Source organism: Chamaea fasciata, unplaced genomic scaffold, assembly GCF_029207755.1.
Source record: "Chamaea fasciata isolate MVZ Bird 193981 ecotype frontalis unplaced genomic scaffold, bChaFas1.0.hap1 SCAF_16, whole genome shotgun sequence".
Lineage (NCBI taxonomy): Eukaryota > Metazoa > Chordata > Aves > Passeriformes > Sylviidae > Chamaea > Chamaea fasciata.
The window spans coordinates 1,838,154-1,853,794 of record NW_027094101.1 but is presented as its reverse complement, the minus strand read 5'-3'; the positions used below and the strand labels follow the sequence as shown (position 1 = coordinate 1,853,794).

The 15,641-nt window shown below is 42.5% G+C and overlaps 1 protein-coding gene across 3 annotated transcripts in view; it reads right to left on the bottom strand.

The window, feature by feature from the left end:
• CPPED1 (calcineurin like phosphoesterase domain containing 1) overlaps nt 1–15,641 on the bottom strand; it is a 39,019-nt gene extending 23,378 nt beyond the window's left edge. Inside the window, exons 1-2 of one of the 3 annotated variants that reach the window (XM_066198197.1) lie at nt 15,566–15,641; nt 5,394–5,612 (exon numbers count right to left, since the gene is read on the bottom strand). In XM_066198197.1, coding sequence (XP_066054294.1) covers nt 5,394–5,612; nt 15,566–15,599 — 253 coding nt within the window. In that variant the 5' untranslated portion in view covers nt 15,600–15,641. Of the gene's footprint in view, nt 1–5,393; nt 5,613–6,080; nt 6,151–15,215; nt 15,344–15,565 lie in introns of those variants that run through there. The other 2 variants (XM_066198196.1, XM_066198199.1) reach the window with 2 other exon arrangements.

Sequence of the window (15,641 nt, the reverse complement as noted above, 5' to 3'; positions counted from 1 at the left end):
AGCTCTCAAGGCTGCGGTGCCTCAATGACCACAAACACATCAGCAATGAGCTGTGTATAGTTTGGGCACCTCTGTTTTCAGCTTGTCTATTGTCAGGGCCTTTCCTGTCACCTCCCGTTTAAACTATTAACAGCAACAACACATGCCTGGGCTCCCAGCCTGAAACACACATTAGATGGCACAGGAAAAACATGAAAATATGTAACAGACATAGTCCTGAAAGATCTTACCATCCAAGTATGGCCCAACCAAGAGAGTGAGAGACACAGCAAGAACACCAAGGAGCAGTAAAAAACCATTATTAAATATAACTGCAGCTCTGTAAAGGTCATTGAAACAATCAGATGTTTTAGCTTGTTCCATGTAGAAAAGATACATTTATAAAAGCACAAACGGTGAAATGTGTTATAAATAATGATTTGAAAACCCTTAATTAAACAATTTAATAATTTAAAACAAGGGTAGGAAAAAAATGGAAAAATATCACTACTTGGGCTTAATTGACAGAAAAGGCTGATGTGAGATTACAGAGCACTGCATGACGTGGGTAGGCAATGTGTGTATTAGAGATTATTACACCTTCACATTAAGTAAAAGAATTAGTACAAGTGTTCACAGTGTATTTGAAGTGCCACAATAGTAAATTCCAGTGATTTTGATTTCTTGTAATTAACATATACACACAAACGAATTTAAAACTGCAAGCATAAACATTACTTGCTCACTGATCCATTATCACACTGCTACCAGATCGAGCTTAATCAAGTCCCATCAGTTTTTTTGTGATTATACACATTATTACACAAGTCTCGTTTCATTTAGTCTCTAAACACTTACATTTTATTACAGTCAGAGCTAAGTCAGTTTGCAAGAGACTTGCTGTCTTGTTCTTTTACTCATGTAGCCAGAACAATTCATAAAAAAACCCCCACAAACACCTGCACTAAATACATCACATAAATAACTTTCCTGGCCAGAACTATCAAGTTACTGATAGCAGTAGCATCATTAAAAAAATGCAGTTAAACAATTTCCTCTGAAGGAATTCGGCCACTTAAAAATAGTTGCTGGATTCTCAGCTTCACAGTCAGTGTTTCTCAGTGGCTTCAGCAGGGTGACCTTGGCTGCCAACAGCTGAATTCTCTGCTGCTGTAACAAAAGGTGTTGAAATGCTGACGCTGTTACCTGGACACCAATCTACACTTGAGGTGTGGGATGGAGAAAGAAGCACAACGTTCACGTTAAACTGGAACAGGAAGGACAGGCAAGAAAGAAGGGGGGGGAGTTTGCCCCATGTTTGGAGGGCACTATTGTATGGAACAGGCACCAGCCTCATTGACCTTGAGTCAGGATCAGGAAGAGCACAGTCACTAAAGGTGGGATTTTGCTACAGACCATCCAAAAGGAGCAGAAGAATGGATCAAGTCTACTACGAGCAACTTGAAAAAGTCTCTAGATCAGCCCAGTTGTTATGGGATAACTAACTTCCCTGGCACCTGCTGACAGCAGGGCAGGAGATCTGGTACCAAGAGGCAGTCTGGGACAAGTCCTTGACACAGACAGGCCAACCAGGGCCCACTCTCCTGGTCCTACTACTACAGGAGTGCTGGGGACGTGTTAATCCTGGCAGCCCTGGCTGTAGCAGCCTCCAAGGTGGAGCTCAAGATCCCAAGGGGAGCAGGAAAAGCAGAGAGCACATCTGGGGCCTCAGGACGGCAGAATGACTTATTCAGGGATTAGCTACACAGGATCCTGTGTGAGGCTGTTCTGAAAGCAAGCGTTTGAGAGGGTTGACAAGTCTTCAAAGACAAGCTCCTACGAACACAAGTATGGTCCTTCTGGATACTCAGGGAAGGCAGGGGGAGACAGAAAAATGTAGGCTACAAGGAGAATCATCTGGCTAAATGAGGAACTCATGCCCGAGAACCAAAGAAAAAAGGACATAGAAGGGGCTGGAACCAAAGACATACTTGAAAGGAAGAACACTGAAAAATTCCCTGGGTATGCAAGGCTGCTGTCAGGAAAACTGCTCTGAGGGCTGCAACTAGCAGAGGGCAGCAAAACCTTCTACTGCTACTTATGCAATAAAACAATAAAGGAAATACAGCCCACTGCTGTGTGAGGCAGTGACAAGTGACAGGTACTCACAGCCTCCTTGGCCTCCCTGCACTGAAATGTTCTCCCAGGAGAACAAAGGAGCACAGGAAACACAAGGAATGGAACCAGAATCTCCTGGAAAGTTGCAATCCAGGCCAGCCCATGGGACTGACGGGAATCCAAGAGTACTGAGAGTGCTGGCTGATGTCACTGTGAGGCGCTGCTCCACAATCATCAGAGGGCTGTGGAGCTGGGAGGTTGCAGTCTGGAGGAGTGGAGAACAAGATGGGTGAGGAACTGGCTAGTGGACTGGAACTGGACTGCTGAGCTCAGAGTGTATTGGTAATGCAACAATATTGGAAGTTTTCATAAAACCAAACAGAAGGTTCCAACTTTATATGAGAACAGTAACATTTTTAGAAATAAATTTCCAGAGTTTTAGAAAAATGCAGTCGAATAAACATACAATCTGATCAACAATATTTTACCGATTACCATTTTTGTCATACTAAATTATATGACAGTTAATGCATACAAATGCCTTCAGAAGGAAGTCCTTCATTGTCATGGTGTACCCAAGTGTAAGCCTCGAGTTCATAGAAATGATATTCAGTGACACAGTTGCACTATAAGGTATCGCTTAAAATTCTTGATGTGATTGTACCACAATATTAGTGTTACCAAGAATAGCTATCCTATTCTTGATTATGTAATCAAGAAAAACTTCTGGAAATAATATTCAGAGTACAAACTACTTTTAATCAGCAGCTAAATACCAAGATATGATTACTTCGTTGCTCTAATGACATCTGTAATGGATTCCAAGTGCTGTGCTGATTGCTTCCCAGCTGATCAGGATTCTGTTCATCACTTCTAGCTGCTGGAATTCTGAGATTTCTTGGAGTTCCGCTGCAAAAGGCTTCATCACTGGTTCACCTAAACGGCTGCAGTGCATGCTTTAAAACAGTCCATCAACAACCTTACCCTTAGTACTCCGTGATAAAATGTTTTAAGGAAAGAGAGGAAGATCTGTGTTGCCTACTCGTTTTTTACTGCCAGGCATTGATTGGAAAGCTGTATAATCTCCCTGTCCTTTTAAGCAACTAGTCCAAGACTGCTAATCCACAGGTATCTGCACCATAGAGCAAGTCACTGTTACCTCTGTCGTCAGTTTAGACAGAGAGACAAAGGGCTGTAAAATTGTATTTTTATGTACAACTTAATGGTTAAATTGTACTTGTATGTTTATCAACACACGGCAAAGCAAGCCATTTGTATAAACACAAAGGCAATAATGAAGTAAGTAATTGTTCCAGCTGAATATTCTACAGTTCCTTTTAATAGTGCATTTCCTTAACCACTTTATATAACTACATGATAACAGAGGCTTGAAAACTATTAACATAATTTCAATCACCAAGAAATTATTAGAGAAGTTAAAATATGGTGGCTCAAGTGAGGTAATCATAGAATCATTGAATCATTTAGCCTGGAAAAGACCTTTAAGTTTACTGAGTAATGAACTGCTCCTTGCAATTTCCTGGAAATTGCACAAGGCAGCTTCAAATATTTATACAAGGCACAGCGCACCCATCGCACAGTGAAGGTGATCTCACCAGTACAATCCACTCAGTTTCTTTCACGTCTGTTAGCAAAATGAATAATGCTGATGTTTTGCAAAGCCCTACCAGGTTTGTATTTAAAACATTACGAAGTCTGAGACATACACTAGCAAGAGGACAATAAGGACTACAGAGAACCACTGCTAGAAAAAAACCCAAAACAATCAAATAGAGAAGTACCATACACTTACTGTATCCAGCCATTCCGTGCCCAGTGCAAGTCAGAAGATTGCTGGCTCTCTAGTTCACACTTAAACTCCACCAACAGAGAAGCCTTACAATAATGTTGTTTCAAGTCACAAGAGACAAAAGTACTCAGAACTTTGCACTGTTTTGTGAGTATTTGAGAAATATCCAGGTAAAAAGAAACTAACTTAGCCTCCTGGATTATTTAAATCTTTTGAGAGAAACATCCTTCTCAACAGGATGGGTAACACTCCTTATTTGTCCTGACTTTTCTTCCTCTTACAAGGGATACTGAAACCAAAATATTTGGAACACCTACACAAATTAGAACTGCTAATCAAAACATTTATTAAAACTCTGCTACAGGAAGATGATTCCAACACTAATGGAAGCACATAGGCCAATAAAAATGCATCATGGCATACTTTATGATCAAGCTGCCGAAGTGTTACACAGTAGATTCAATCAAGCTCAAATCTGTTGGTTTTTACACTTCCCCACTCTTTCAGCAAAACTGTGTTCTGATCAAAAGAAAGCCTATAAATACTGTCAATCAATTTGACAGCTAAAGTCTTAAAATTAACACTGTGGGACACTGAAGGAATTACTGAAAGGTCCCCAGTGTGCTTGAAGCCCTGCTGTGTGAGCAGGGGCTGGGAAGCAGCTCCTCAGGTGCAGGTGGAGTGTGAAGCGGAGTAAAGCACACAGCACAAAATGTCTGCAGGCTCCCTGGGTGGGTTGTGGTGCTGGCAGTGACAGAGCCAGGGCTGTCTGCAGCTCTGCTGCTTATCAGGGCTAACAAATGTGAGACACTATGCTTAGATCTGCTTTCCAGACCACTTCTCAGCAGGTAACGCCACTTCTTAATTTCACTTCCAAGAAAAGTACTTCTCTTTCTTGTAACTCACCTTTCAGGGCGGTTTGGTGTTCTTCCTCTTTGTGTACAACGAAACACACTGAGCTCAGAGTCCCACAGCCACAGGACAGAGTTGCTAGAGCTTGACCTCACTGACCTTCAGCATTTCAATAACTTAAATATTTGAATTTATTAAGCACTAGGAATCTAGAGAATTCTTTAAGCCTTACTCAATTTAGGTACTCAAAAAGCCATATCTAGTTTTTGCAATTTTCTTGGCATTACTTTTCCCCAGTGGCTAGAGCCCCTCTTTGTAATCTCAAAGCAATTTGTTTAGGCGAAAGACTTTGATTTTTAAAAAAAATTCTTTTACTGAAAAGGAAGCAATTAATTAATGAAAGTACAGCCTTAACATGAATGCTACGGGAATTCAGATGAAGAAATCAGAATAATATCTCAAGAATCATCTACGGATCACAGGTTTTTTCCCCCAAAACACCAAAATGGTAACTAATACTAATGATACCTACGAAAGACTATTTTGAAGTCAAGTAAATTAGCCTTATTACCAATCTGAAATATATTTAAAACATGGAGTTACTACCTCCATTCTGCACTTTTAATTGCCTTACCTGGCATTCCATGGACAAGGTCTCCACAGAGCACAAAGAACTTGGGTTTAGGGCTTAGTTTGTTAACGGCCTGCACTGCTTGCTCTGCTAATTTAATTTCTTCTCCCCATTCATCATCTCCATTATCAGTGTCTCCATGTGTCCAAGCTTTCATCAGTCCAAACTGAGGATCTGCTCCTTGGATGAAGTAGAAGGGCCCCTTCCATTGGTACTCAGCATCTAAGGAGAAAAAAGAGGAAAAAAAACCCCGTAGAGACACTTAAAAGAGAATGAAAGCTTCCACGCATCATGAAATTGCTTGTTCTTCACCTCAGTAGGTTGACACTGCTCTAACGCAAGTACAGAATTCCGTACTCATTCATACAGGACAAATATAAAGGCAGAAGTACAAAATTTTCCTCTAATGTGTAGTTGTAATAAACGAAAGTATATTAATCTAATTATACCACATAGTAATTACAGACTGATTAGAGGAGAAGTATGTGAAGAATTCAGCAAACAGTGCTGGAAATTACAAGACTGCAACACAGCACAAGTGTGTAACGTTAGATTTCAGTTGACTCTTTTAAGATTCCAATTATTGCTTCTTTAATTAACATGTTAAAACATACACAAGTTTCACATTTTATGGTTCCAGCAGACCTTTTCTTAAATTATTAAGGAGTTAGATGCTTTTTGTTCTCATACTTTCAGAGAAAACTTGGATGCAGCACATTCTCTGGAGTCAGAACTGAAGCTGCTCAACAGGACCAAGGTCAGCAAACACTAAATCCAGCAACATCCGAATCATCAGCAACAATGAAAATATAAATTTACTGCGGCCACAATTGTTCCCAAGACCTATGACACAAAGGTGAGAACTCAGAAACAGATTTCCATTGATAGAGTCAGTGTAGGCAGAGAGTAAGACAGAACCTGTACTGGTACCATTTTTTGTATACTTCTTTCTCCAGTACTGTCATACCAAGTACAACAAATCAAGGGTGATATATACGACTACAAGCCCTACTGGAAAAAAAAACTCTCAACACTGGGCAAATCAAACAACAGTTGGCTACAAATTTAAAACAAAAATGGGTAGCCTGTTTCCTACACTTATGTCTCAAGCTGGAATTGACGTACAAACCCAAGTACACTCTGGTTTCTCCAGCTGTCTATATGCATTCATTTGCAACCTGAATATTTTAGTTTTGACAGCTCTATTTGGCTTAATACATTTACTGTTATTGGAGGTTTTTACACAGCATTTAGACATTTAGTTTAAAACTCACTGACTACATCCATCCATAGCCATTCATCTTTTGAACCTAAAAAGAAAAGATATGAATTATTTAAAATGAAAATATAATCCATAAATATAGTCTCATACGTCAGTCTTATCTGAAATTCATTTCGAGGCAAAACTGGTCTTCTAGTAACAGCAGAGAAGTAGCATGTCCAACACATGGACGGGCTTTTGATTTCCTTCCAGAAGCTCTAGAACTGAAGCTTCACACTTTTCAAGAAGGGGAGTGTGTTTCTTTCAAGGAAGGTTAGGAAACAGAGGCCAGAACTCATCTCTTGCACCATGGACATGGATAGGCTGGAGTGAGGGATGAGGAATGTAGGCAACTCCCGGAAGCTGCTTGTAATTGTCATCTGTTGCTATGGCATCAAATCTTTTTGCCAAATGAAAGCTTCTGCACTTTAGTTAAACTAACATTTCATTTCTAAACAAAATTATTTATATACCAGCACTGACTTACTCTAAATAATAATCACATCTTTTATAGACAGAAACTTCTAGTCACTCATTGGCTTTTAAGTCTGAAATAAAATTTACTCTTCAAGTTACACAACTGTTCAGAAAAATGAAATGATCCATCTATCCATGAGTTTGCAGTAGAAGCCTTATGGAACCAGTTGAATGCCACAAAGTAACTTAGATTTTTATTTTATGGCTTGCATGAAAAAAAAATTTGTCATAAAGGCAGCTTACATGATGCAGTAAAGGCACTGTTTGTGCAGAGAAATCAACTTACAGTTTTCATAGGTGGAAAGCTATAGGAAAAAAATCAGTTAAGGAAGCTTGCATCAGAAATCCTTTACAACCCCTACAAAATGAAAATGAAAAAAGGGAAAGTCTGAAACAGGAACTTGGTTTGGAGGAGTGGCACAATTTATTCACTACATGGGGAAAAAAGCTCAAAGCTTTGAACAATATGGTAGGACTACTAATACCTGTCCCTTTTCCAGCAACTTGATAGACACTACTGATAAATCAATGCTGAGAAAAACCTACTTGTTTTGTATTGTTTAATCTGAAGCCAGTACTTTTACCATAGTAGCCTAAATAAAATAGTTGAATTTATTTATTTTTACAGAGACTATTTAGAAAAAAGAGGTGTCATTTGTTTTTCAAGACTGTCTTTCAAGTATGGACAGACTGTGTTATCCTTTCAGAGCCCCAGCAAGGGTGGGTGGTGGCCACAGGCAGCTGGAGCACCTGGAGCAGTCCTGGCTGGGGGCACAGGCAGCAGGGCTGGCCCACGTCCCAGGGAGCTTCAGACAGAACACTTGAACGTGGACAGGTCTGGCAAGCAGACAATGCACAGTCAGGGAGCAGGTGGGAAAGCCACCTATTAGAATAACCAGGGCTTATTCTTATATACGTTTCAGGGGTATTTTATCTTCCTGACTTATATTCATGCCAATGCAGTAACTCTCTAGGTTTTAAGTACCTGAACGTTTCTAAGACTGTGCACAGATGCTTTGGTTTGAGTGGGTGAGTGATGGTCATGTGAGGCAAAGAGAGAGACTGATAAGATGAATTTCAAAAGAGAAGTTCAGTACACAGACAGAATCAAGAAATGGCAGAAGAAAGGAGAAACAGAAGATGCAGGGGTGGAGGTGGTGAAAAATGGGGAGAAAAGGAAGGAGATAGGAGGTGAAAAAAGAAAGGAACTGAAAATGATGCAAAGGTATATGCTATATTCTCCTGTAGGAAAGAAAAAGATAAAATGAAGAAAGTGAAGCAGGGATATCAGAAGAGAGCCAGGAATCAGGACTACATAAATAACATTTACTTAAAATGTTAGTTTAATTAACTGGTCTTAGCCAAATAATTCAGTCAATAGCTATTTCTGTGGTTTTCAATAACTCATCAAATAGTTACAAAAATAACAGCAAGGTTAAATAAATATTTTCTACCTTTGTCTTGTTATTTGATCACTCCAACCAGAAACACTAAAAAAAAATTACCCTAGCACTTACTAGTACTTAAACCAAATTCCATTAGCTTGTTACTAATCACTTGGTACTCGCCGATTTTGTTTCCCATGAAACAAAAGCACATGGGAACAAAATAACGTAAGGACACTGTTTAAACTTCCAACTTAACTTTTTACTTAAAATCAGGAATGTGCTTTAATTACTGCGAAGTACTATAAATATAAAACCAGAATATCGTGATGACAGTTGTAAAAGTACAACACCACTGGTGCAAACTTGCACCTGGCACCAATCTGAAGGCTGTTCTGAATTCAGCTCATCCCGGAGGTAGTTCTTGAAGTGCCCTCACCGGTCTGTCTTCAGAGTTGCTTTTGCAAGTTCCTCCTCATCTGTGCAAGCCATGACACCAGTCCAGCTAAAGTTTCAAGTGTTGCTACTAGTGCAATTCCACTAATTCTGCTGAAAACCCCAGGACCAGGTCTGCACGAGTGCTCTTCCAACAAACCTATATGGTAAGAGGGTGGCAAGGAAAATCTGGGAAAAGCATCTTCCACAGATGGATCCAGAAGTCTTCTCCCTTACAATGAAACGGTTTATCAACGAACCCTGTTCCGGTCATTATCCTGTACCCTCCTTTTCTCCCTCACCAGCTGCTTCTTTGCATCCACAGAACAGACACTGTGGGCAAGCAAATGAACCTTATCTGCCCTCTAAGTCAGGCCCTTCCATCACAAAATTGAATGAAGCTGAGAATGCCTGAAAATTGGCTCTTCATCCCTGCAGACATTGGAGCTGTTCGCGATTTTCAGAATTTGCCATAACAATAAGAAAACACAGATGCAGAACAAGGTTGACAGACTTCTCCAGTAACTGAAGTACATTTGGTTTCCATTTCTCAAGGACAAACTATGTCTGTGGAGCTGCTCCTGCACACCAAGCAAGAGAAAACTCCTATTTCAAATGAGTTTTGGTTACAGACCTCCTGAAAAGCACAGCTGATTGCCAGAGAAGAAGTCCAACTTCCAAACATGCTGTGATGCCTTAGTTTCAATAGCTTCCTACTCTTTTTCTGCTCCCATGCATGCCAAAGTACAGACAGAGGATCAATGCAATGTATTTTTAGCAGCACTGGCTGAAAAACAGTGCCAGCTTCTAATTTTATCTAAGGATTAATTCTGTGAAGGACCAAAGAAGTCAGCAGCAACTCACCAGAGAAAACCTCAGCCGCGTATTGTGATCACAGGCAAAAAGACACGTCAAGGACTTAGGTGGGATTTCAGCCCTATCTCCCAACTTCGAAAGAACAATAGCTAATCTCTTGCTGTCCCTTCATTTCTTCCCCTTTTGCTTTTCCTAGTTTCACCTCTCTTTTCTTTCCCCATCTCCAAGGATCACAACCACATCTACTGAGAATGCTCACAGAAACCACTGGCCTCTGACAGGCACACAGTGCTGGTGGGACTTCCAGTATTTCCCTGGTAGGATTTTTTGTAAGTACATTGGTTGGGTTCAACAGTATATTGGTGTTCTTCTTCCTCTACACTCTGCAGAATTTCATGGAAACAAATTAGTTATGGAAAGTCACTCCTGTCCAAAATCTCTCTCCAGACACTACGGTGTCAGAGCAGTCTGGACATGGACACATCTCCAGTGCCTGCTCAGTCCGTCGTGGGTAGTGACAAATACAAAAATGCCCTCATTGCCACGTTGGGTCTGACAGGGGAATCAATACCACTTCTCTGAAAATCAAAGCACAGCAGAAACACGAACATGGTTCCCTGCCCTGAGTTGTCTCTGCCTACAAAGTGTGCCAGTGACTCTTCTTCTGGGCAAAATTAAAAAGGAAGCACAACCTTGGTTTTCCAAAGAAGCTCTATGCAGGAAGGAGAATGGAATCTCTTAAGTGAGGTCAGTATGTATACATCATAGACAACACTAAGAGCAACAATTTGTTCCCATCATTCTCTGTCCTGAAATAGCTTGAAAACCAATAAAGGAAGTGCGCTACATTCTTAATAACTCCCGTTATATATTAAAATATTATCAATAGATACGGTTTAGAAACTCATAATTTTTGCATGTCTAAATACAAAAGATTTCAGTCTAAAGAAATGTGCACGTCTTTCAGGTGTTTTTTATCCATGTGTGCCCAGGAGTCTACCAAAGATACGACTAGTGAAGGTTCCGCTGAATGACCAAGGCAACCCGTCATGAATTACGCAATTTTAAGTACCAGGAAAAAAAACCCAACCCTCAAAACAGGTATTAAAATACATTTTCAGAGAGAAAATAAAACCTTTTAAAGAGTAATTATTCTAGAAATTATGTACTAAAAAATACTGTCAGCAGAACACTAAATGACAGAATATGATTTCTCAAATAAATGAGACATTGGTACTGTTATCAAAAGACATACTTTTAAACTTCTTAGATAACCATCAAGGTAAGAAATGCCCCCTCAGATACAGTTTATTTGTACTGAGGGCTACAGAAGCTAAATTCTAGTCATGCCTTATGCCCACTCCCAAATTTAACATGTAAACTCATTACAAAAACTTTACAGCCCAGAACTGTAGGTGTGAAGGGGGGTGGCTTGCATAATGACAAGGTGAAGTCACAGAAAGTTTCTCAAAACCCACATAAAAATTTCCCTAATTCATATGAGAGTTGGAGACAGTACTGGGAATGGAATATGCAAGCTGGGAAGCAGTTCTGATCAGTGCTCAAAAATATTACTGTTGAAGAGCTCTAGAACAGTAATCATAATGTGCCAAGATCCAACACTCTTCGGAAAGCAAGAAATCAACTGCGGTTGTATTTCATTTCAAAGGAAGGCGAATTATATATAATTATGATGCTTTTACAAAGTGCAAAAATCCTTGAAGGCAGCATGGAAACCATTCAAATACACTAACCTAGAGGCTCAGATCATATGCACAGCACTCACTAAGGACTTCAGAAAGACCAAGAAGAATCCAGACTGTCTAAACTACTTAAGTAACAGGCATAAGGAGTTAGTAAGAGCAGGACAGCGTCCTTTGGAAAGCTAAAGCATTCAAATAAAAAAAAACCAACAAAACAGGAAAGATTTATACACTGGGAAGGTTAGATACTCAAGTCCAAGAAGTCAAGCTAAAAAAAGTGAAGAACTGGAAACAGCATAAACCTGAGAACTAATAAAACACTGTGTAGGGGAATTAGGAGCAGGTAGCCTGCCAGACACTCACTAAGGTTAACAGATGTTCCAGACATGCAAGATGCACTCAAAAATAAAGGCTGAAAAGAAGGTACATTTTTGCATCCACCTGTATTGTGAGGGAACTTGTGAAGATCTAACGTGATCTGACAATTCCTCCTGACAGGTAGCACATCAGATCTGCCTCGAATCAAAATACCAGTAGATGATTCAACAAATAGACACAGGCACTAAAAAACCACTCAGATTAGGCGGCATCCACAGACCTTTCCAAAAGTGAAAACCAGTCAACTTCTGGAGAGTTATCCTTAAAACTGCCCTCGCACCAAAGGAACAGGGAGGCGCCCACTATTACATCTACATTTAAAGGGGTTTCCTGAACAGTCTGGTAACAACTGACTGCAAAAGTGGCATCTGTACAGACAAGTGATGGAAATGCTAACCAAGACAGTAGCTCCTGTGTTTTCTGATTCTTCAGGAGTAATCAACGGCTTTTACAGGGACATGGGAGATCCACTTTGATCCCATCTCCAAGAGGCTTCCAACAGTTACTCACCAAGCCAAGCTGTCTGGAAATACGACATGAATCCTCGTATGCATAGAAAACTGGTATGAAAAACATAAATGGACAAGAGACCTAGCTCCCACCTGGATCTGTACTGGGACCTATACACTGCGCAACAAACTGAAAACAATCTGTCACAGCAACTGAACAGGAGGAAGTGGAATTTGCTAAAATTAAGCCATTTGGCAGCATGAAAATCAGGCCTGGTTGTGAAGAGCTGAGGAGAGACTTCCTGTGCAGTGACTGTTCAAAAAAGGAGGAACTTTGTGCAAAAAAAGTGCAGCACAGTGCACATGGGAAAAACACCACCAACTTCACAGGAGTTTTACCGAGTGCTACCAAGGTGTTACTTCAATATTCAAAAATGGCAAAAAATCAGAGATTGGAAAGGAACAGAGAATAAAGCAAAATGAAAATATGAGAAGTAATTGAATAAACTTTGACAGTATGTAAAAGACTGGTAAGGGAGGCATGACAGGAACACAAAATCACGTGTGGAGCTGAGAGTGTGAGGATGCAATACTGGCTATTTGCCTGCTCCACATAAAGGTTGTGGAACCAACAGCTGAAACTAGCAAAAGACAGGTTCAAACAGACACTTCTCAACCAGTTAAACTCGCAGGACTATCACTTGTTTAGTTACTTGGAAAAAGCGTTCTACCCCTTTTCACAGAAATTCTTTGCACAGCATGCCACTGACATACTTGGGACCAGGAAAAACAAAACAAAACAAAAATCTAAAGCAAAATAACCCCCTGACTTCTGGAGAGAAGTGGTGAAGACAGCGCTTACACAAACATATGGTCCTGTTTCTTCACTCAAATACTAATAGAAGGAGTAGACAGCTGAAGCAAAATTTCACACGGGTAGGACAGAGATAATTTATTTTAGAAAGTAAAGCCAAACCATACAAAGGTCTCTTGCCAATGACGTTTTTATTTATACACTGTTTACTACGGTGCCTCATTGATTATATGGATGATTTCAATCTCTCACCTCAAGCTCCTCACTCACATGCCCTACACCGAGGGTGGAATAGAGGAGGTTACAGGTATAAACTCCATGTTATGTAAAAGCAGATTGAACAAATTACAAGTAGGGAAGAGGGTGTAGAAGAGGGACTCTGCAGAAAGGGTTGTAAGAAAAAAAGGAAATTTAGCCCTCAATCGTGGCTTTCAAATTTTAAAAGGAAACACCATGCCAAGCCACAGCAGTGGCAGTACATGCTTTATGTGGATACATGTTTAACAGGAATGGAACCCTAAGACTGAGAAAAGCAACGAAACAGAGATAACTGATTTTCCTCTTGAATTTGCCTCAGTTTTAACACCCCTTGGTTCTCTCTTTTTTTTTTTTTTCCCTATCATTTGGTTATTAAAACATGTTGAACTTTAGCCTCTTAAGAAAGACCCAAGTAAATTATTTACAAAAAATATTGCACCCGAGGATGGTAGCTGGACTGTGACAGCCTAACAATCTGAACAAGATTAAAAACAACCAACTGGTAAGAAAAATCTTTACTAATATTTAAAGAATTCCAAACCAGGACCCTTCAGGAGAAAGAAGCACACCTGGAAAACAGCTTCCCCAATGAAGTTTTCTTCCATGCTTCAGGAAATTTTCAAGGAGTTAGATACAGCTTTTATTCAGAAATTTTTACACTGCTGTTGAACACTCCTTTTGTCAAAATTTCACTATACAGTTGATTTAACTAGATGGCTTGTCTGCCATCTGTCCCCCCAGCAAATGCTAGGCATTCTGTTCCAAACCAACCAGACCATCTGCAATTAATAGGTTGCCAGAACGGCTGTATACATATACTTCACATGCTCCAAGTCGGTGATTTTTCTTTATTTGGCAACAAGCAAAGCCAAATATTTCCAGTGCAACCCAAGAAAAGACCACAAAATTGTTGGGACGGAACAGCCTTGCTGATCTCACCAAACCGTGACAATTTGAAATTCATAAATACAGAGAAATAAAAGACCTTCGACGCGTGGCCATAGGAAACGATGTCTTAACACAGCTGCGTCCCTGCAAAACCCCGGCACACTGTAGAACCTCCATCCTTGGGAGAACTGTACAAACAGGTAACGCGTTCAACGTGCTCCTCAGTGTCCAGCCACAGGCAGGAAGCAGCAGGAACAGGCGGCTGCCACCTTCGGCTCGGCCTCGTCCCCGTATCCACCCGGCAGGTGCGGACGCGCGGGAGGCTGCAGGGCTCGCAGCGCTGCTCATGCACGGCGGGGAAGGGCCAGGGGAGCCCCTGCGCTACTGACCCGCACCCTGAGCCAGGCGGAGCACCCCGGGGACAGCAGCATCTCACCAAGTTGTGAACCACCCTACGGCTGCTTTTCGTTCCAGCACCATCAGCAGCGACCCAGCGGTAACCTGCTAGGTCACCCCTACAGGTACAAAAACAGGACAGCACACTCATAGGCTATGAAACTGCTGCGGCATGTTGAGCAGCACGAACGTGTTAAGCGTTTTAAAACGAATCCGATGCAGGACGCTGTTGGCACCTTCACGGGACCCGGAGCGTGGGGAGGAATTTGTGCGGCTCCGGGCGCGCCCCGGCACAGAGGGGGCAGCGGGGCGGCCACGGCCCCGCATCCGTCCGCGCCGCGGCCGCCCAGCGTCCGCCGTGCCCCCCGCTCCCCGCCACGGGCCCGCCGGCAGACGGCCCAGGCCCGGGCGCTCCACGCCTCCCTTTCCCCGGTGCCAGCTCCTCCCGCCGCCGCCGCCGCCGCCGGGGAAGCCCGGGGCCTCCCTCCGCACGCCCCTCCCGCCCGGCAGCGCGGCGGGGAAGAGCCCGCGGGCCATGGCGCGGCTCGGCCGGCGCTCCCCGTACCTGGGCGGAAGGCGGTCAGAGTCCTGCCGCGGGCTCTCAGGAACATATCCCCCGCCGCCGCCGCCGCCGCCATGGCCCCGGCCCGCCCGGCCGCCGCCACCGCCGGGCCCGGCCGCCGAGGGGGCGGCACCGCCTCCGCCGGGGGCGGCGCCTGGCGCGGGCGGGAGGCCGCGCTGGAGGCTCCGGGGGCCGGCGTGAGGGGAGCGGGGGTCGGGCCGCTCGGGGATGGCCCCGGGAGCCGGCCGTGCTGCGGGGCGCGCCTTCGAGTGGAGCGTGCCCCGAAGGTGCGCGGGCTTTTAAACGAATTGTAATAAAGTCATAGGTTACATCGTTTTCAGCTTGTTCCTAACCTGCGAACTGAAGGAACCCCGTGTGTAAAAGCATTGGCAGCCTTCCTTTGTTCCTTCATGGGCTGTCCTCGTCAGG